The sequence below is a fragment of the Calonectris borealis genome, chromosome 2 (genome assembly GCF_964195595.1).
Source record: "Calonectris borealis chromosome 2, bCalBor7.hap1.2, whole genome shotgun sequence".
Taxonomy (NCBI): Eukaryota; Metazoa; Chordata; class Aves; order Procellariiformes; family Procellariidae; genus Calonectris; species Calonectris borealis.
Genome location: NC_134313.1, coordinates 53,850,772 through 53,873,855, shown reverse-complemented (window position 1 = coordinate 53,873,855; position 23,084 = coordinate 53,850,772). Strand labels below are relative to the sequence as shown.

General features: G+C 36.7%; 1 protein-coding gene across 4 annotated transcripts in view; it reads right to left on the bottom strand.

Moving 5' to 3' along the window:
* Positions 1 to 23,084, bottom strand: part of ROCK1 (Rho associated coiled-coil containing protein kinase 1) — a 93,818-nt gene that overhangs the window by 2,967 nt on the left and 67,767 nt on the right. For 2 of the 4 annotated variants that reach the window (XM_075142010.1, XM_075142014.1), the window contains 10 exons: positions 21,767 to 21,860; positions 20,217 to 20,305; positions 19,698 to 19,886; positions 19,003 to 19,168; positions 11,919 to 11,989; positions 7,343 to 7,431; positions 5,853 to 5,931; positions 5,472 to 5,733; positions 4,530 to 4,737; positions 379 to 459 (listed from right to left, as the gene is read on the bottom strand). In XM_075142010.1, coding sequence (XP_074998111.1) covers positions 453 to 459; positions 4,530 to 4,737; positions 5,472 to 5,733; positions 5,853 to 5,931; positions 7,343 to 7,431; positions 11,919 to 11,989; positions 19,003 to 19,168; positions 19,698 to 19,886; positions 20,217 to 20,305; positions 21,767 to 21,860 — 1,254 coding nt within the window. In that variant the 3' untranslated portion in view covers positions 379 to 452. Of the gene's footprint in view, positions 1 to 378; positions 460 to 4,529; positions 4,738 to 5,057; positions 5,173 to 5,471; positions 5,734 to 5,852; positions 5,932 to 7,342; positions 7,432 to 11,918; positions 11,990 to 19,002; positions 19,169 to 19,697; positions 19,887 to 20,216; positions 20,306 to 21,766; positions 21,861 to 23,084 lie in introns of those variants that run through there. The other 2 variants (XM_075142011.1, XM_075142013.1) reach the window with 2 other exon arrangements.

Sequence of the window (23,084 nt, the reverse complement as noted above, 5' to 3'; positions counted from 1 at the left end):
ATGGAACATGTAGTGATAACAGGGCACAGGTGGGCTACATCACAGCAGTGATTGTCTACTTCATAGACACAACTAACATCAAATTTGTCTGAGAAAGTCAAAAAACATCCACAGCAGAATAGCTTGAAAGAGGAGTTCTTATCTGACCTTTTTCTAATCCTTATTTGCTCAGTGTAACTCTGAATCTTTTCATTGTTGGCTCGTGTTGCTCTGCAAGTGCCACGCAAGCCCCACTACATACCAGTCTACCCAGTGGCAGCTGTCTGATGGGGACGAAGCGCGCCCAAGCAGCTCCTCAAGCATCAGTGAGGTGCGGGAACTCCCCCCCTGCCTCCTGCACATGTCTCCACACAGCACGACAGGCCAGCAGCACGCACATACCTAGCACTCTTGCTGGTCAAGAACTGTGCCTCTCTGAATTGCTTATGCTCAATATGCTGCTTCCTCCATACTCAGTGCCTACAATACGTGGCATTAAAACAGAGTTTGCTGTAAATTAATTATATGTTCTAAGAAGCTATGTCAGTATCAAACATCATTAAGAAGCAAGATTTCCATGGTCAAATATCAATTATGTCATCAAACGCACTGATGAATTTGGGCTCAGTCTAGAAGAGTGATATAAATGTTAACTGTTCGATTCACATCACAGTCTTAGAAAAATTCAAGATGTTAAAGAAGTAAGATACAACGCGGGTATTAACTTCTGAATTGCCAGAGAACTTAAGAGCTTTATTTCTTCCCAAGAACCTGGAAGATCCCGTTGGGTGATGGAGAAAGGTGTGAACAAAGGCCATACAGTAAGGCAGATGGAGAAAATGTATTCTGAACAGCTGATCCGACCTGATAGTTCACTAGTGCAAGAAGACCATCTTCACCCTTCCTCCTTCCATTCTTGAGACAGATCTGGTGCTTTCTGGACTCTTCCATAAACCATTGCAACTTCCTAACCCAACAGAAAACCACATGCTTTTCTTTTGTGGGGTTAGGGTTGGGGTTTTTTTGTTGTTACGCTTTGGGTTTTTTGGCTTTTCTTTAGTGAAAACATTCCTGGATTATTCTCTGCTGGAAAATAGATCAGTTTACTGTGGTAATCTGTGAAGCATGAGCTGGCACAAGATAAAGCGCAGGAATGTGCAGCTCTCCTCCTTCTGGTGCTGGTGAGATCTTAGGCTCATTGTATCTCTAGGATCTTAAAAAAAGAGCTTGAAAGATGGTGTTTTTCTCATTTTTAAAAAAAGTTCCCATTCACTACTTGCGTATTTCTATGATTCTCTAACACGACAAATGCCAATAGGATTAATAACAGAAATTGTCTGAATAACTGATCTCCCCAAACAGATCCATTCCTTTAAGAGCTACTGTAAATTTTCAAATATGTAAATCTGTTCATTCTGTGAGAGATTAGCTGCAAACTTTTTCTTGCTAAAGGCAACCCCAAACCAGCATTTCTATTAAAATAGGGTGAAAAAGAATCAATGAATTGATTTAAGAAAATGGATTTGCTCCCATAAAAGAGTATGGATGAAAGCTTCTATGCTTTTCCAATTAGCTCTAAAACGCCTGGAAAAAAGTTAATATCTTTTGTGCTTTTCCAATTAGCTCTAAAATGCCTGGAAAGAAATTAAGGTCTTGAAATGAAAAACCTGAGAAATCACATGGTTATGCTGAAAAAAAAAATTCTATTGAAAAGCTAACAGTTATGAGAGATCTGAATACCAGAGCTGTTTTGCCTATAGTAGGTTTTTAACCTCCCCCCCCTTTTTTTTTTAATTCTGTGTGTGCGTGCACATGTAAATTCCCCCTTCACACCCTAGCATGAGGTATATTACAGTAACTGCAGTACAGCTCATCTGAAGACCCTCCCAAAAATTGGAAACAAACATTGCAACAGAACTTAAAAAAAATCTAGTTATTACAGCTACCAGAGGACCTCGCAAGGAAAAATGGAAAGGAAAGCATACTCAGAATACAATTCAAACAGTCTTAAAGTCTACAACTTTAAGTATCTAAATATGAAATAAAGAAGTATGCACTATCTTTACAAAGTGAACTCTACATAGGTTTGGTGGGGGGAGGGAAGAATCTGTATATTCAATAACAGAAGATGATTTCTACAATGTACAATCAGGACTATGACCTTCCAAGTGTTGTTTTAGATTACTCCAGTTAATACAGCTTAAAGATGCATGTAAATGGTGTATTAAAATAATTCTTTCCAGCGCCATTGGCTGGCTGGTTGGTTAGTTTTGGGGAAGTTGGTGGTTTTGTTGTTTTTATTGTTTGTTTGCTTTTGGTTTTGTTTTTTTTTTTTTTACTGTCCAAGAATGCTACCTCATCAAAAGATTCTCAGTTAATTTGACACCTTTTTCAGTAAGCAGTGTTGACTAGCATTATTTCAGTGTTTCACATTTTAAAAACTTTTAAAACTGTATTAATGAATTGTACGTTATCAGTTCTAGGTTTTTTTTTCCAGAATTTATGGTGGGATGACCATTCAGTACCAAATTCCACCTAATCCTTTTAAGTATCAACATGATACGCTTTTTGTTTCAGTCTTAGGCGGTCCAAGACTCACTGAAAAATCTTCCTAATCAGTAACACAGCTCTTTAACCAGTTCTATGTACTTCTATTATCTTTATCTGCCTGTTTAAAAGATCTGCCTTTAGTAACTAGTTTCTAGAACTCTGATTATTGTTCAAATAAATGTATCATATGCTACATAAGAGCACTTCATATTTTTCTCAACCACAGAACACAAGTACTTCTTCAACAATCCTACTGTAAATAAAGATGGTGTTAAACAACAGTGATTAATGATGCATATTTTAAAATCAGCAGGTGTAATTTATATCCAAAAGTCCTAAAAGATCTGGCTAAAGCCTATGGAGGGGTCTAATATTTTTCAGTAAATCTTGGCAAATTGAGGACTGAAGGAAAAATAAGTTTGGAAACACTGTGAAGCTTTATAAAAGCTTTTGAAAGTTGGGAGAAATGGACATTTTGTAGACAAGACAAACAGTTTAACAAGATTCTGTTGTACAAGTACATACCACATAAGTACATAGCAAACATGACTGATCCCCCTGAAATTAGCAATTACCGATTTGTCTTTACTGAAAATGCTACTATTTAGTAAGCAAACTCTGATTTTATAGTCATTCTTCTTAACTCAGGTTTATCACAGTGTGCTTTTCTACTGCACCCACCCTTGTTTTCAACAGATTTTTACAGTGAAGATTGTAAGTAAAAACTGCCCACTTCGGCTTGCCTAAGTGCCAGTGTTGAAAAACATAAAATCGCATCGTGATTCAGTTACGTTCCTGCCATTTGAACTGTAACTGGCAAACTGAGACTTTGTTTAGTGTTTGTGAATATGGCTTCTCCCCCAAATACTCTAGCACAGCTACATGTTCTTAACTGCTGGTCACAGATTTCTTTTTATGTCCTCCTCCTCGTGCTGTTGCATTGATTATTCTCTCTAACACAATACTGCCTGCAAGATCACTGTTTTTTACATTGACAGCTTTGTATTTGAGGCCTAAAGTCATTTTCCTGGATGAGATTATCTTGAGGGCCTTCACTGAATATATTAGTATCTCAAAACTATGATCGCTTTTGTTTTAGTGTTAACTATGGGGACAAGAAAATCAGCACCCTCTGTATCCTTCAGATTTTTTCCCTACTCTCTGCAGGAGGATGTCTCACGATATACCCAGTGTCTCTTTACATGCAAAGGTTTATTTTTATTGTACTTCATGCAAGGAATGTTTGCAGGACATTTATTTTGGTAGCACTGCCAATCTAGCAAGACCGTTTCTCTACTAAGACACTAGTTTCAACTTCATATTGTCGACCCAATTGGTTATTTTGGGGGAAAGGAACATGCATACTGTATGAGGAAGCTAATGCAAGTTAAAAATCAGCTTACAGTAACCTAGCATTAAAAAAGCGTATTTTAAATCTCTTGTCCTGGTTAATGCACAGGGTCACAAACTGCTTACAAAAACAACTGCTGGGACAAGAGAAGACAGGGAATAAGCAAACAGGGAGAAAGAATGCAATTAATATTTAAGTTGCCTCACACCAAAAGAAATGGCGTAACAACAGTCTGAGAATCTGCAAGTTTCTCATTTCACCCCCATCTGCAGAAGACTTCTAGCTTACGCAGGCTCGATGAGTCAATCCAGAAATGACTATGCGGATCATCCTTGCAGTTAAATGCCATTGCTAATATATCTACTGAGCTTTGCCTTTAAACAGGAAAAAATGCAACCAGCGCCCTCACATGCATCAGCAGGCCAGGCACTGCTATCCCTACAGTACCTTTCCAAATCTGAAGAACTGACAAATTTACCACAATAGCAGGAGAATTTTGTCTGTTCCTTCCTTCAGGATTTGAGCAAAGATTTAGATCAGCAGTTCAACAGTCATAACTATGGAACTATTTCACAATTTCACATTAAATAAGATTTATAAACAGAGATTTTTTTAGTTAGAAAGATCCGTAGCTTTTGTAGTTTCTCACCTGGTTTTTCCAGAAGTATTTTTAACAACTTTTCGGAATGACTGATTTGCTGAGGATCTTGTAGACATAGTTCTAGGAGAAGCACGAACAAAAGTAGATGGTGGCGTCTTAGGAATCTTCTTTACTAAATGAGTCACCCACTTCTTCTGTTCATCTTGACAGGGTGCCAATAACAACATATCTCTTGCTGAAGTTACATCGTAACTCACTATAAGTAAAAGGAGGAAGATGATTCAGTGAAAACTAGGACTTGTTATCAGAATAAGAATTATGACATACCAGGTGTGCCACTGGAAAGAACAATGGCATCTATATACATACTTGTATTGGAATTGTTTATATATTTTTGGAAGTCAACAAACAGCAAGGGAAATTATGAATATAGTTTGTTTCAATATTTGTTGCTTTGCATTAAAATTCTTAATTCTAACATTAATATTCAAGAAATGAGAAAACTTATACTAATTGCAGTCTTAATAAGCTGGAAAGTTGTGTGGGTGCCTTATGGCTGATTTCCAGAGTACGTACCCCAAATACTCCACAGGAGCACAGACAGGAAACCTTTACTCCAATCTGTGAAGTGGCTGAAGAACCACTCTTCAAGGTCTTAGCGCAGCTTGGTGATGCGGCCACTGCATTGTCCCTAATGGGGGCCATGTGTAAGAGAGAAAATGGTCTGGGAGCCAAGGAGCTGCCCAGTTCTTGGGCACAAACCCCTAGGCACCCTTGTGCTCTCAGGGCCCTCAGCAGAGCCACATCAGTTACACCACCAAAGGCTGTTCATAAGCAATGTTAACAGCCTATTATTTTAATAGCACCTTCCTCATCTAAAATCATAAAACTGAAGAGTAGAAAACTTCTAAAGTGCTTTTATTTGCCTTCGATAGTTTAGGTCTGGCTAAACACACGGAGAACACAGAAAGCAAAAAACCAGAAGTATACCTTTGCATGGTGCAATTAATTCTTCCTTTTTATCCAAGTGGTCTCTATGGCACTTCACATGGCATCTTCGACATTCTAGGGCAGCAGGGGGTTTAAAGACATGCCAGAGAGGTTTGGCACAGGCCTCACAGTTGGCTGGAAAGTGGTATAATGTTGGAATAAATTCATGGCCTTTGTGATTTAGAAAATTCGTCTTCTCTGCCGGCTGTACTGGTTCTACCTCCAAATCCTTCCTGCACTCCCCCTCATTAGCATAGAGAATCTGAAAAAGAATACTGCTGTGTTATTGTTGAAGCACTACCTATTTTTATATACTTTTCAAAGACGCCAGCAAACTTTTTCAAGAGAGTTAAATAGAAATGAGAAAACACTTCTTTTTACCTGGAATATTTTAGGAATTTCTTCAGTTTCAGCTCTATATACATCTCCTTGAGTTACAGGCCGGACATGGAACAGCTTACTAGATTAGAAGAAACATGAATCAGAAAATACTAAAAGGCTATGTATGTTTTTAAAACAGTTATCAAAGTGCTTTGAAGTTCCTATAAATCTTGATTATACAAGCAATACGACATACTTCAAGGCTGCAATATGATTTTAGGAATTAATTCATAAACCATATATATCTTGTCTACCCAAGTAAGACCAAAACATTTCATAGCATGGAAAGAGGGTTATCTTACAATGGGTTCAAGATCCATCATGGCAAATACACTTGTGAAAAAGGCTTTCAAATTCTTCCTCAGAACACTGGGAAGTCTAACTGATTATTGCTAGAAAAGCTTATTGATAACCCTGGATGGAAGTAACCATATGAAGTATAGTACTACTCACTAATTTTTTTACTAAACCATGTTATCAGTTGATAAACAATCCATGCTGGAACATCAAAAAAGGCAATCTGGGGCACCAGCTGTTGAAAATACTATTAAAATGGGAACAAACATCATCTTATACTAGGTCAAGACTGTAAGTCCATCTATCCCAACATCCTGTTTTCAACAGTTGTCGTAACAGATGTTTATGAAAAGAGAATAAGGAACAGCTCAAGAGAAAATAACTCTTTTCCTGGTTACGAGCAATTGGCAGCTTAAGCACTTCCTGAGCTTGAGATTCCTTCCAAACCACTGTATTTGTTAGTCACTGATAGACCTATTCATGAATTTTAAAACCTTTTTTCAGTTACTACTCTATAATGTCCCATAATGTCGATCAGCTGTTCAAACATCACACTCAGTCATGTATCAGCGATGGGCTTCAGTGATATCTGACATGATATTTTCCTCATGTATAATCAATGTAAAGGGATCACAATTCATTTATTTTGTCACTAAACAAAAACCATCTGGAAAAGTTAGAAATGCTTTGGACTTGATCAACACTGATCCCTTCTCAGACAGCAAGAAAAAGGGGGAAGCAAGGGGATGAGACCTAAAATCAGACAGCCAGTTCCCTATTTATTCCACAACTATCATGCCCTGCTTTAGAAAGCAGCTGTTGAAACAATTGGAAAAAACAGTCATTACACTGAATCATAAAAAGAGATAGCATAATATGGTTCCACTGTCTCTGACTCTTCTCTGTCATAATGAGGCAAGGTTCTTCATTTCTGTAAATTCAGACCAGTGACTACAGACAGTGCCACACTATTGTGTATTTAACTCTTTTAGCAATAGTAGAACAAAGAAAAAGTAGTATCTTCTGTTAACAGCTCCCTGCAATACACATAAACAGATATTTTCCAACTAGTATGGGAAATTAAAGATTATTTATGGAATTTTGATTCCAAGCTTCTAGATTTGTTATCAGTTTTCTCACACACAATGCTCTCTTGCCAATTTGTATCCAAAACTAACAGTAACTTTACTTACTCTATATCTAGTACCATGGATGGATTAGACTGGTCCTTGTCCTTTTCATCATTGTAGAACAGTATCTTTTTACTGCTCACCACAACATACTGGGGAAAGAAAGGGTAAAACCAAATTAAAATTGCATTTCAAAAACCAACATTTATCCTACTGTACTCCATATGACATAAAAAGCCTGAGTAAGTTAAAGGTTTTTAAACTAATATCAGGAGATATTTAAATCATCATGCAGGCAGCTATACTACTGACAGCTGTGCAATGCTACAGGCTGCAGAGACTGTGTATTGTCTCTGGAGCACCCTAAAATGCTTATGATGATGCTGGAAGTCTATCTGTACACAAACTCACAAATTTCAGTTGCTACTGGCCTGTTACTATGAAAATTACTGTATCACCAAGAAACTCCTAGAGTGCAGAATCTATCACTTATTGATAAAGCTGTAAACAACTTCTCTAGTTCTAGAGACCTGCAGGACTCACTGGTACTTCACACCAAACTACTAGAAGGTAGGCTAAAAGAGATTCTCACAGCACAGTTAACTATTTCTTACAATTTCAATTTAATGGGCTGGTAAAATAACGAGCCAAAATGAATCAGCAGAAACAGAGGTCTGGTATACATACCAAATCTAGGAATACTCTGAGACAGTAACGCAAAGGCTTGCAGACGAAGAGAAAAAAAATGGACATCCTTTTGCTACGTGTCACTTTAAAGGTCAAACCATACAGTTTTTTCCAGAGTGGTAAAGAAGTTAAAGAACAGAGACATTTGCTAATGTGTCGATTAGTTTTTTCCCCAAGTGTTTTAAAAGTTCTTGCTCAAAATCTGCATATTAATATATTATACCTATCCCATGCGACTGAAACAGTGGAGTACTCCAGAACACATGGAATTCTGGGGAACAAGTAAGAGTTACTGGGAAGGCACTGTGAGTTTTAGAGCAGGAGTGGACTGCAGGTCCCGTTTCCAAGAGAATTCACAAATGCTGAGTATGCCTGCCGTGTCTGCGCTCCTGCCCCAAAAAGCCCAAGGATGTTGTTCTCAACCTAAAGTACACAGACACCTTTCCAGTGCTTGCTCGCAATCACACAGAATTATGAACATTTCATATGACAGGAAAAACAAAGCAAGCTATTCAGAAAAAAATGTTTTGTAACCCACAGGCCAGTTAAGATAAAACATCTCTAACCTAAGCACTTGCCAGTGAGTTCAAGCCTGTAGAATTCACTGCCTGTTGCTTTTCACTGGGAGGTGTCAGTCCAACGTCTTTGTTAAAACTGTTCATAAGCTCAGTGACAGCTGTGGCAGTTCCCTCCCCTGCAGTTTCAAATGTTTTAGAAACAACTTATTAAAAGGTATAAGGTACTGAGGAGGATTAAGAAGAGGTAGACTGACTGCTCCGTCTATATTAAGCTCCAGATTCAGGTATAATACGACCCAGAAGCAAGGTAAAGGACAGAAAAGCAAGAGTGAATACATGAACAGTACATCTTGAATTCCAGTTACTGGTAGGTAACTGAATGGGTTTCTGCACAATGCTGATACTGACAATTTAAGTAAATGGTGTTTACTCCTCCTACAAGAGGAGGTTGAACCTTCTCATTACACAGGACTTGAAGTCTGACCTCAAAACCTGAATATGAAAGTTACCGGAACAAGTTTATAGAATAGTGTTTTAGAAATGTGTTGCGCAAGCTGTGTGCCTCAGTTGTACTTCTCAATTACTGAAATGCATCTAAAAAAGCCACAAAAGGTGTTTTTCCCCAACTAAAAGGGCTTTCAGCCCCTCAGCCAGGATTCTTTAATAGAAAGCCTGATCAGCTTAAATAGGTACTAAATTGTAATGGTGTGAGCCTCTTGTGATTTTCCCCACTGAAGAAAAAGAGTCTGTGCTTGAATTCCTTTGATCTACTTCAACAGAAAGATAATGCCTTCTTTGTCTTTGAAGTATGCACCTCTGCCTTTCAGAGACAAGAGCAAGGCCTTAAGATGACTACTATAACAAATGCAAATTCTGACTGCAATGGAATTCAGTTATCACACTGTATACAAGTCTTGGTAAACGAACAATTTAACCTCACAGAAGAAAAGTTATGTACAACAGCCTCAATATCCTGTTGTGAACATATAAAAAAAAATCTTCTGACAGTAGTTCTGTTCCACAGTGGGTTTTGGAGGATATTTTTATCATCTCCACTTGGGATGAAATGAAGTTCCAGATAAAAATATGTCTAACCCATTTTAGCGTTAGCTTGAGGTATAACTCAACTGTTCCTTCTCAAATGAGTTTTCCACACTCACCCCTTTCTAACTTAAGCCAAATGACTCGGAGAGCATAAAAACGTCCGTGCTACTGACATTTGAGTGAGAAATGCAGCAGCTCAAGTTATAACAACTCAGGCATCAATCCAATTGCACTGCTAATGCAATTTTGCTTTCCCTTTAATATAAGTTAATCTGGGCATGCCTATATTTGAGGTTGCATACCTCCCACCAACCCCAAAACTGAAAGCACAGGAGAATTTGGAACAGAAGCACCCGAGGAGGCTGACTACCAGCCAGCTTGTTTCAGATGCAGTACAGTTCAGCCAACAGAATACACATGTAAGTCAACATGGCCCCTCACTACTGTGTCTCACTGGTTTGAACCTCAGCTAGTTTAAGGAATCTTATCAGCATGACTCATTTCATGACAGAGGCATCCATGTGTAGCTCAAATTCCTTCAAAGTGCGAGAACTATTATTCAAACTAGGAAAGTATGAATGGAGTAACTGCCTAAAATATCTTGAGGGAACTAAGTATGCCTGTCCTGGGCATGCCTAAAGAAGCTCAGATAACAGCCTTTCACTGCAGAAGCTGCACTTATCAAAAGTTTAAAATTTTAATCATCGGAGGATGCAAGAATAGAATAATCTCCATTTCTAGAAGACACCCAGAAAAGGCTGCTGGAGGTATTCTGACAGGAAAACGATGCAGTATTTCAGATAATCCAGAGCAGAATAAAACTACATGACTTGTGCCTCGGCACAGTCACTTCCATTCATGGACACTGCCAAAAGTCTGACAGCAACCTGGAGAATAAATTCTGGAACAACAGGAGTTAAGCAGCCTTAGCTATCAACAGAACAAGTTGTGGAATAGATTTACAAACAGGTGTGTTTTGCGAGACACCTGAATAACATTCAAATGCTACCGGTGTTTGACTCAAACATGGCACCAAGAACGTTCTTGACCTTGCCCTGTAGATTTCCTGCAGTTCTGCTAATAGGGAGGCAAAGTGAAATGCAAAGAGACCAGAAACCAACTGTGAGGTATCTGTAGCAAACCCCAGGTTCCAAACTGTGGTAACCAAGCATTTTCAATATGGCCCTTGTTTGCATTGCCTCTCATCTGAGGGTCTGGGAGAATTCTGTAAGCAGCCGCTAGCTGAAACAGGGCAGAGCTTAACACTCGCTCTCTGCAAGCTAGAATAGGTAGTGGTTTTAACTTACAGACATATCACCAAGAAGGTCTGATGTTGATGTAAAAATAGGGAGGTCTGGAACTCAAAACACTTCAATTGTATAAAGAAGGTCATGTTAGCCAACTGAAAAACGAAGTATTTCAAAGAAGGAGTTCCGCAGCTAAAGGCCCAATACAAACACTTCAGTGCTTCTTTAACAGCACTTTGACAAATCCTTTTTCTTTGAATTTTGTAGGAACCACTTCTAACGCTTGTAGAATGTGAACGTACACAGAAGCATCTGAGAAGGATCTTTCAGCAGGAATCAGAAAGTTATGTTGCAAGTGTCATGAATAAACTGAGTAATTTCCAATACTGGTCCTTGAATATAAGTAAGCAAGATGCAGAGAAATGATTTCATACAAATTGCTCGCAAAATTTACAAAATTCTAGTGACCATGCATACTTTTGCAATTTGTTATACTAAAGGATGTTCAAAGAGGGGAACTGGAAAGGCAGAAAACATAATCAGAAACTGGTTCTAAGCTTCTAGGCATTCCAGTTTGAACATCAGAAGTTTCAAAGAACCAGATCATAAACTCTGCAGAGGCAAAACAATACTGCTTTGTTTATAGTGGGAATTCCAGCATAGAGGTCCAGTTTCTGAGAGTAATCCAGTTCTTTTCAAGAGAGACTGACCATTTTAAATGTAAGGGAGACGGAAATGTCCTTGGAAATCATGTGTGGCAAGTTATAGTGTGATGCACTCTTCCATGGCCTTCAGAACATGTGTGGTATTCCCTATTCTCTGCTGTCAAGTTGCACGAAAAGCTTATTTTTCAGTAACAGGATTATAAAGAAGCTTACTCAAAGGAAAAACGGGATTTTTAATGGTTCCAAGATGCCCACTGTAAAGCATTTCCTCACCCACCTGTTGTAAATTTACACAATGTTATTATAACAGATTTCATACTGCACTTAAATTTTCTTATTAAATTTTTTCTCTTCAATAAAGTAATGTATACACACTACATGACCCTAATTATTTTGTTTCCTAAACATGAAAACCAATTCACCGTATGCCTAAAAAACTTTCCAAGGGAGTTGAGGAAGGAAAAAAATCCATTTGTACCTGTTTCTTCCAGCCATGCCGCTTTATATTTCCTTTGTTTGGTATTGAAAGCCAACCTTCAAGTCTTGATTCTGGTTTAAAAAAAATGCATATTAAATAATATTACGTATTTATAATAATAAAGCAGAATAGCACAAAAGCAAACCATTACTAGAAAGGAAGATGTACTTCATGCAGTAATAGGCAATTACCTATTCAGCAAAGCAGAATAAAAAGCACAGCTAAATAAAATGAAGATATAAGCATTTACTTCATGCTTCATCACAAGCTAACACTTGATGATACAGTTACTGCAAAATAAAGTGAAGCTGTTTTCCTTGATGCCAACATCTAACACTGTATGTAAATAGTTTGCAAAGAGCCAGGCACGACAGACTTTGCTTTGAAAATGTGTTACAGCTTACACGGAGAATGATTAAGACATTTTCAATATAAACATAATGTAACATTCAGAGGGGCTATATGAAAATACTCAGCAGGAAGATGCAGCAAGTAAACCAAACCAGATCCACATTTTCCAAGGGAAACAAAAAAAGGAGAGCGCACAAGAGCAAGCAAAGCTACACAGGTGTCCCATTACTCACAGAAGATAAGCATAGGAGATAAATAAATAAGGAATGCAGGAAGAATCAACTGGATATAAAGAATAAGAGACAAGCGTTTTATTCAGATTTTCAGTGGACAATTTTCCAGAGTAGTGTAATAACTTATTTTCCTACCACAAAACTACTGAAATAATTTAACAATAATACAAAGAAGCATCACAAGAAAATTAGCATTCTCCCTAATGTGAATTATAGATGTAAAAAACCCCTCCAGCTAACTGATACTGGTTTTTGATAGACATTTTTTAAATTATGAAGCCAGGCAGTAGCAGTGAGAAGATATCATGATTCCATTAACCTGAAATGACACAGTAACAAGTCTCACAATTTTGTAAATGTAAGAATGAAGTAATCAAAATTTCACTCCATAATTATAAATTTATTTCACAATTGAGAAAAATTTTGTAATTTTTTTTAAATGGTCGTAAAAATGTGATTTGTAAAAAAAGTGTCAGAGTATGGAAATATAGCCAATAGCTAATGTATGCATTCTTCACAATAAACTTAACTGGTAGCACTGAAAATTTCAAAAATATTAAGTTAAAATTTGCTGAAACATTCTCCACAAATATTTACATAAGAAGGAGCTACTGGTCCCTTTTATCCTTCAGGGAGAACTCTCTGTGAGGTGTAGCCCAGCAAGCTCTGAAAATACATCCAAATATATAAAAGATATTGTCCATACACTTTGTTATGTAAAATTACAATGAGACTGACAGCCTAGCCTTCTACAAGGCATTAAAATTAGGCATTAAAAAAAACCTTCCCGCATTAGCCTTACAGGATACAATATTTAGAAGTGGACTACGCTTAAAAATATAAAATCATTTCCTAACATTGCTCCACACAGAACAACTTCAAAATTCTGGGGGACCACTGAACTATTGAAATTCTAATTGGACGAAAGGCATGTTAGCAGAACTCATTCCAGTAAGAAACCTTCCTAGAAAAATGAAGGAAATTTGTATTTCCCTGCCTCTCATATCTGCATAAGAATTGCAGGGGGTGGGGGTTGCCTTCCCCCCAGCCCCCTCCCCAATTCTTGATATTCAGTAACTTTGGAAAAGGAAACCTATTTTCTTCATGTCTTCAGGCATCACAGATAATGCTTACCCTATTTTGAATACTTTGATTAATTTTTACATCAAGAGAAGATTCCTCCATTTTTAGAAATTTTAGGAATATCCTAAAACTCAAGTCCTCCAATGCAAGATAAAGTGATTAACTGCTAATAAAGAACATCGTATGGACGACTGTGATTCAAAAGGACTATAGTATGGATGACTGTGATTTGAAAGAAATAAGTACGCATCTGTGGAAATTGTGGCATATAAAAATCTGGAAAGATCCAATAAAGATAAATTTTAAAAGATGCACCAGGTACTATGCTGCTTATAGGGGCAGTGTGAGTAGGAGTTTTTCTAAGTTCACTTGTATTTCAGCACGTTCTGAAAGAAACTTCAAAGAAAGTAGAAAGTGGATGAGCTATTACAAATGAATCGGTTGACATTCTTTTCTGTCTACTACAAATCTATTTTAGTGAGCAAATTCTATTTGCATGAGAGATGATTTCTGAGCTGTGAGTAATGTCTTGCAGTTGAAAATAACAGTTTCTGAACATACTCCTTTTCAACAAACGTAACATTCGTCTGGAATCAAATGTACTCTTGAAAGGGTTGATGAGCCCTTTCATTCCAACCTTGCCACAAAGGTTTGTCTCAAGTAATATTTATAGTGCATTTTAATTTCCCTTGACAGAGTTAGCTAGCACAACTGCAAATGCTTATCTGGCCATTTCACAAATATTTGATCCAGCAGAATAATATTTATGAGTGTTCTGATTAAGTAATTAAGAAAATATGGGCTATCTAGACTACGAAAAAGAATCTTCCATTCCTGTCTTTAAAAATAGGCGCAAAACTATTGCCTGACAACTTCCCTGTATTTTGGAAAGAATCCCAGAACTCATACTTCATATTTCCAATCCAGAAAATCCAAGATAGGCCTCAAAAATATCTGATGGCTAGCTGGACCTGAATAGAACATGAAGAAAGAATTCCATGAAGGCTACAGATCTTATAATTATATCTGAATATATATTAAAATGTGTATTTGAATTCTAAACATCTTCATGGTTAGTATTGATATTGCCAGGATTCGTTGTGATTCAGTATGATAAACATGAATTCTAACAGTAAGTCTTCAATAAAAACACACAGGACAACCATGACTGTACTGATTTATGACACTTTTTGTTGTTTTGGAGCTAATTAATACAGGCGCCTTCATGAGCAGTAGAGCATCTCCTTCCAATGTTCAAGAATTCCTACTCCTCAGACTCTTCCACAGTAACCAAAAACCTGGAGACACTACCTTGCTAATTCTTTCCAGTCCACCCTTCCCATTTGATTCTTTCCTTCCTCAGACTGTCTTACTATAATTTCCTGTGGATCTCACCAAGGATTGCTGGCTGGATCTTGCTTTGAGGTTTATTCAGGTGACAGTTACTTGCAGGTATTTCAGAAAGTCCTATCTGTGTCCCATATTAAAAAAAAAAAATGGTGCTTTAAATGGTCCACGTTTATTATTCCACCCTATCTTTGTGTAAAACATGATTTATAACATACGCTGTAAAATATTATGTGCTGCAGTTAAACCTGTAGGACAGCTCAATTGCTTAAATTATCTTGCCAATCAGATGAAAAGATTTAATTCACAACAGGTTAAGTGCCCTATAACAATTAGGAAAAAACCTCTTAAGTTCCTGATTATGTTTGTCTTGACACAGGAGAATTCTGTTTACAATCATGTAAGTATTAAGACTTCCTAAGTCCAGCCAGGAGGAAGAGGCATTCCAAAGGCATCATTAAAAAGCAAATATTTCAGCTGTTTCAGCAAGGACTCTATGAACGTTGGAGACACCCAGACACGAGCTGCTATCTGAATCAATAATCAGGAGTGAGAGTTACAAAAAATGCCTAGAACTGAATACAAGGAAAATCTTCCTCCAAGTCATGATCTTTCCCATCTGGTGAAGCAGAAGCCTGAGAATAGCCTGGATTATCTAAACAAGCCAATCCCTACCTTGGGAGCAGTGTAAGTTGCCCTGGGAGCTACCAGAATTTGAGGGGGTATTTAGTTCAACAGCAGACAGAAACCACCTTCAAGTAAGATGCAGTTGTAAGGTGTGTTACCTTGTGATTTCTCCGTATCTACCTTCAAATACAGAAAATTTTTCCTTACATTTTTCTGAGTATTAGGAATTCATTTTAGTATTACCTTGAGTTTATTCAAAGAGTGCAAAGCCTTCTGACCCCAAAATTTTACAAGATGCTCTTCCTCTAAGTTACCACCACCTCTCTGGTGGCTGGTAACCTAAGCTCCCTCATTAGACAAGACACTACCCCATAGCCTGAACCTCTCTGCCATGCAGGAGGACAGCAGAAAATGCCTGAGAGCCAGGGGTCTCTCTGGAATTCCACCAACATTACTATCACACCATTTCATACCCATTTTTTTCTCAGTTAAACCAGAGACTGCCCATTGCCAGAATTGAGACCATGGAATCATTCTTTTATACACGCTTACATTATTTTGTGTTTTCGTTTTTCCCTGGTGATGTTTTTACTGTGACAGGAAACTGAATAAATCATACTATAATTACTTATTTAGTAATTCTACTGTTTATTTGCCTTAAATATTTTTAAGGAATGTCTTTGCCTTAAGGATAGATGCATCAGCTAGAGAATCCTATTGACTACTCATCAGATCCACCTCTTAAACAAGATGCTATTCAAGGTGCTCTGGAGGAATGTCTATGTTTGGGCTATAGAAGTGCTGGGAACTTAGCACATAGCTGAAGACAAACAACTTCATACAACTAAATTGTAGGAAATGAACTGCTGTAGTATGTCACCTTCTGTTTTGAAGACTAATTACTTGGTTTACAGAAAAATAACTATGCACTGGATTATTTCCTCTTTCTGTGGCATGAGGTATTTCTACTTTGAAGACTGGGTGGTTTTTTTCTCTTTATAATGCTAGTGCACTCGCACTCCTCTGCCCTCTAACTTGCCTCTTTGACAAATGTGTGAAATCTGACTATGCTAATGTCACTTAATCTCTTTTAATTACCTAAATTGCTTCTTATTCACATCCTGATCAACTCAGAGCCTCACTCAAAAACAAAAACAGCATGTAGGGACATGATCTAAATCTAGAGAAGTCCTAATAGTATGTATTAGAGGTCCTACCTGTATGACACAGTAACACCAGCAGCACAACTGCCGTAAAAATCAGAGGCATGTGTAGAGAAAAGGGCAAAAAAGAAGAGAAATGAAAGGCTAGTAAAAAAGAAATAGTTAGAAGGGTCATGAGTACAGAAGACAAAGGGGAAGACCACAAGAACTTCCAGCAATTGTGATGTTCTAATTAACAATGGAAAAGTTACAGCTGACTTGAAAAGATCTTGCACATACCGAAATTTCTGCCCCAGGTCATACAGCCAGAAACCTGACTACACACGTCTCCAGAGGTAAAATTGAAAATAAAGTACCTTAATGAGGCAGAAAAAGAAAGAGCTTACTCCTACAGTCTTTCCAAGATCTAAGAGACAACAGGGTCATATTGACATACTATTGCCCTTAAGAAGAAAACAGGGAAGGTGCCTATGCCCAGATGGAGGCATTGGGTGTTTTCAGTCTAATACACAACAGCCATTATGCTGAAAGTGGCTGAGAAGGACAGTGAGGAAGTTCAAAACTACCTTTTATGCAGAATAAATCTAGTCTGTTTTCTTGCAGAAAAAATAAAGCTCTCAATTTACAGGACTTCAGAAATTTTCAATAAAAAATTACAAACTAGTGTTCTTAATTTAGGAGACACTATCAAACATAAGGCTTGATTCCAAATAGTAATTTGAGGGGAGAAAAAAACACTTTAATAAGTAAAACCCCTCTGATTTCCTTTTTACCCCAGTTAAATGGAATACACTACGAATTAGTATCTAAGAGAAAAACTTCTGAGAAATACTGACAGTTCAGAAATACCAGAGGGAGTTCCTAGCAGGTGACAGCTAAGAAAAAAAATGTTCCTTCACAAATCCAATAGCTCTAAGAATTCCCAATACTGAGTTTCAATGGGAGTTTGGCCCAGAAGATGTTTCCAAAAGACATAAAACAGACATTTACTTTACAAGATAGCAATTGCCTGAGGGTTTTAGAGATCAACCTTCAGAGTGCAGAAGGCTTCTTGGACAGAATGGAAGTTGTGAAGAAAAGACTGTATCATTATCTGAATGAAAATCTATTCTAGAACAGAATTCATTTACATACTAACTAAAAATGAAAATCTAAAAATATACGAGGGGAAGACAGGACACAAAAATAGACACAAAAAGGAATAACTACATAAAAAAATATAGTAAGTCTCGTAACATACCTGCAATCTCAATCACTCTAAGACCCCTGGAAAAACTCTAGAATGTGGCAATCTGAGCAGCATGAAGTGCATTAACAGGAAAAGAGACACCTAAAATGATTCTGTTTACTTTTATCTGATTACTCATCCACTGAGGTCTTAAAATACCCAAGAGAGTATTCTATTTTCGTATGTTTTGAATATATTTTTCTACAATAAAATTCAGACTGTAAATCTGTAAGACAAGCATGTAAGAAAGCATTTATTAAGAATTTCATGATGAATTATAAAAATTACTTAACTATACAAAAAAATAAACCTAGCTCCAACTCATGGAAATTGCTAAGCACAGCTTATTACCACTAAATGTTTCTTCCTGTATCTAGAGATACAGAAGTGGATCACATGAAAGTACTAACTGATTACACTTTTCAAACATTGTGGAGGGGGAGGGGGGAATCACTAACCAGTGTAACAGTGGGTGTCAAAATATAGAGCCTGGGACTGACACTATGTGGGAATGACTGACTACACTGTATTATTTGTTCTTATTTTAATCTGCTAAATCAGAGTACCATATAACCATAAATGCATTATGGAAATTCCTACAATTATTTTTCACATTGGCAATTATTGTCACTTGTCACAAAGGTGCTACATGACTGTGAGTAACAACAGACAAGATAAAGGCAATTTTGCATTCAAGATATAAAATACAATCATGATGATGTGGAAGTGCTGGTCCTGTATTCTATTCACTGGACACTGCACAGTGTATTCACCATATTCAAAGAGCAGCAGATGTAAAGATACTCTTTCCACGAAAGCGGATAAAAATTATGCTAATGCCAAACCATACAGTGGGAGGAGTGATGTGAGAAGAAATGAAGACAAATATAAGCAGCTAAGCTACAAAATAAAAACAACAACAAAGACGTGGAGATGTGATATAGAAAGAGACAGCCAGAAGATTTTAAAAGGTAGTAACTTGTTTGAAACAGTACCTTCCAAAACTATGTGTATGCACAAAATCAAGTAGTTCAAATATGCTTTTCTCTTACCTGAAAGATTTCCATCTGTTTCATCTGGCTGGAGACTAGCAACACTGGTAGAATCCATTCCTTGCTGGAGGTCCAAAATTTTCCTTCGTAGTTGTTCTATGTCACTTTCTTTACTATCCAGCTGCATCTGGAGCTCATTCCTGTACGTAGATTCTTCTGCTAGTTGCTGTATTTATATACACATGCATAGTTACTGTGATACCAAAAATATGGCAGCAAAGTATTCTGAAAATAAAACTCACAACTATTTTTTTAAATATCTCTAGATACTTTTGATAGCATTAGCATAGATTATTATAGTAGAAGTGTTCGTTCAGCCTTGGAAAAAAGTTAAATATCAAAGATCCAGCAATGCATTCAAGTACAAAACAGCCTGATTAATCTATTAAATTACCATTTGTTTTGAAAAGGAGACCATCTACCAGTGAAATAAACTGCATAAGTAGTATGCTACACAGTATTCAGTTTTTTAGTCTTCATAATGTATCAATAACTTCCACAGTTAAGAATTTAGGGAGAGGAAATGAATGAGAACAAGCACAGCTGCACACTTGTCAAGTTCTCTGCCTTACTAAAATTCCATAGCCTAGAACATCTGAAACGGAACTCGTTGTTTTTTCAAGTCAACTAGGAGCTACACGTTTTTCTTGCAGAGAGAATTCCACAATGTGACAAAAAAATTAAGATTATTTTACCGCTTGCATTTCATTGACCTCCTTTTGGTATTTCACTACCATCTGATTGAATTTCTCTTTTTCCTGATTAAGCTCTAATTGGAGCTTTCGGTTTTCCTTCTCTTTCTTCCTCAAATCTTGCATGTTAGCTTTCTTCCTGTCTATTTTAAAATCTTTCCGATTCATTATCTCAGCCAGTTTGTTGACAGCCTGTTAAGAAAAAAGGAAAACCAGTAAGGAAAATTATATATGCAAGCATGTTTCATATAAAACTTGTAAGTTCCTCTAAGTCATAAGATTCGATCAAAAAAAATCTTCATCAACATAAATGGCCCTTACTCACAATAGAAGCAATACTGAAGAGTACACAGCATCAAAACTTACTCTTTCAACTGTAAATATCAACAGTGCATATTACACAGCATGGTTAATATAAACTTAATCTCAAAGGAACTAAGAGTTACTTGCACAAAAAACAAACTGAAAATGTATGTGATATGCAAAGTAATTATTGTTATTAAATTGCATAAAAAGTTATACCTGTGTCTTCAGAGTTCTTTCAGTGTTAATGCTCTTCTCATAATGCATTCTAATATTATTGATTTCCTCCTCTTTTTTCACTTTGTATTCTGTTAAAATAATACTCAAATTTGAGATATTTTAGGACAAGGTAAATATTTCTAAGCTTAATCACTTCTAGAATTGCATCTTCCCCCCCCCCATTTTCCTGTTGTGTCACTTAATGTGCAAAATACAGTTTGCAACGATAAAGGTTACCAGTTTAATGCTACTGTAATGACAGAAAATTACCAGAAAGATATATCAGAAAGGCACCAAGATGAAATACTAAAGCCAACATACGTGTTTTTGTTTCCTGGTGATGACTAAGTTTGTTGCCCCACTTCCTTCGTGTTTGTACTACCAAAAATTAAGTCAGTACCCACACGGAATAAGACTGATATGACTGGACTCACATTCAGTACAGATTCTCAAATCAGGCATAAAGAGAACATGGGGAAAAAGGCTTTCTTTAAAAAAGGAATGATTCTATTAACGTTCCCCCCACCCCTCTCACACATCAGTTACTCAATTCTACCGATCTATCGCACCTCCAGTCTGCTGATTTGTTCCAAGTTTCTAGAAGTATGCATTTCATTGATAAGGATTTCTCCACCAAAACTACAAACAGTTAAAGAATAATTTTCAAGTACTTAAAAGTAACAAACTCCATACACTAAAAAATACTGAAAACTGCTTGCTCACCCAATCCCTGCTATTACGGAAATGCAGAACTAAGGGAAAACATTTTTGTATGCCTTCCTGCCTACATAATGTTTGCAACAATACTGGCAACACAACCGATAAGGCCTTTACTCTCATAGTCAACAGATACTCAAGCACGCATTCCGATTTTATAATGCTTGCTCAAATGCAAAACCATGGGAGTAAACTGAATAAAGTAACTTCCCGTATAGTCAGAATGCATGTAAATAGAATGCCAATCCACTGATATGTATGAGATCACAACTTAGATTCTGAATCTAAGAAAGACCTTAAGGAAGTTGAAATGCCGATAACTGCTTTACTGTAAATACTGGAGATAGAAACAAAAACTTTAATACATACATTGTGTGCAGTATGAAATGAGTAAAATACTTTTCCTTAATAGCTTTCATGCGCACAAGGGCATGGCTGGCAGAAGGGGGTTAAGACAGACAACATTTGGATGAGCTGTACTGGACAGGCATTCCTGACTATGTCTGCAGGAACTTAGTGCTAACTTGTTTTAAAAAGTGAGGAGGGACTGTGAGCAGAAACTCACTTTTTCCTACCTCCTACAGCTGAGGTTTTAATCGTTTTCAACAACAAAGGCAGTTCATGGAAATGGAAGCAATACAGTAGAAAGAGTGGCAATTTAGATGGTAGGTATATTTTCAAGATGAAAACAATGACTTACATTATTTTTCATCAAGCCCAAAATAATAGGGAAGATAAACAGCAATGTCTTCTCCCACTTCCATTTTGCCACATATGCTTCAAATTTAATTCTGTTTCATAACAAATGAATTAAAACTCCAAACATGACATACCTTCCTCCTGTTTCTTAATTTTTTCACTGATCTCTGAATTTTCCTTTGTTATTAAATCAACATCTTTGGTTAATGTGTTATTAGTTTCTTCCAGCTAAACGAAAACAAACACATTTTAAAATAAAGAACTTGCCATAAATTCTAAAAATATTTATAACACTATTATTTTAAATACCCTTAAATCTGTAACAGCCATTTACTTAGAACACCTTCCTCAGATTATATGGAAAAAAAAAAACAAACTGCTTACCTTTCAAACCTGAATTTTTTGAAAAATGATACTTTTCTTCTAATGTGTCTTTGATTTACCAGAAGGCTCAAAATACACCTGTCCCAGAAAGAATTCTTTTTTTTTTTTTAATGATCTTTGCAGAACTGACAAGACTGTAGTATATAATTAAAAACTCAACTTAAGCAAAATTAGATGGTCAGTTATTGAATGTGGCAATTTTCAATTAATTTGTGGTACTTTGGAAGAAGTAGTATCTAGAGGCCTGATCCCCTGAATCCAGAGAGAAAAGCAGCTGATAGATGATACAACTCCAGCATTCAAGGCTAGAATAGATTCATGGCATCTGCTGCTAAATAACTGTCATATATAATGAAAAACAGGTATAAATCAGTATAAAAATAAAACTAAATTTGGTCTAAGTCAAAGCATACATAGGTAAGCATGTACATAGGTTTGCAAAAAAAAAAAAAAATTGAAAGGAAAACCATTACACTTTGAATATGTTAGCTGCCAGAAGACAGAGTCAGGATCACTTTGCTAACCACTTAACAAATACACATTAAAACCCAGACATAATTGCATTCCTGAAAAAAGGTTTTGTTTGAAGCCCATAGAAATGATTGTGTATCGAGCTGTCTGACAAAATTATCAGAATATTGGAAACCAACAAACATATTGGCAAGAAGGTATTCCTTCGATGCCATGGAGAGTCAGTCTTCTAAATGCTTCTTAAGAAATGGTGGCGTTCTGGAGATTTCAAGCTTATCACATGTAACAAACGCTACTTCTGCTATCTTTACAGAGAGATGTAACATCCATGGTAGCACTAACAGAAAGCTTTGACCAATTGATCCAAGTTCAGTTACGCCTAGAGTTTTACTGAAGTTTTACATCCCCAGGATTCTTAACAAAATTGCATAGCTGATGCTAAATGGGAAAAAAACAATAATTATAAAATAACTATGCTGTATATGGCTTGCTATTTGAAACTCCTCAGTTAAGACATTTATCAACCTGATACTAATACTCAAGAGTTAGGCTATAAAGTTTGGGTTGTTTTTTTTTTTAAATAGTTTATCAGTGGGA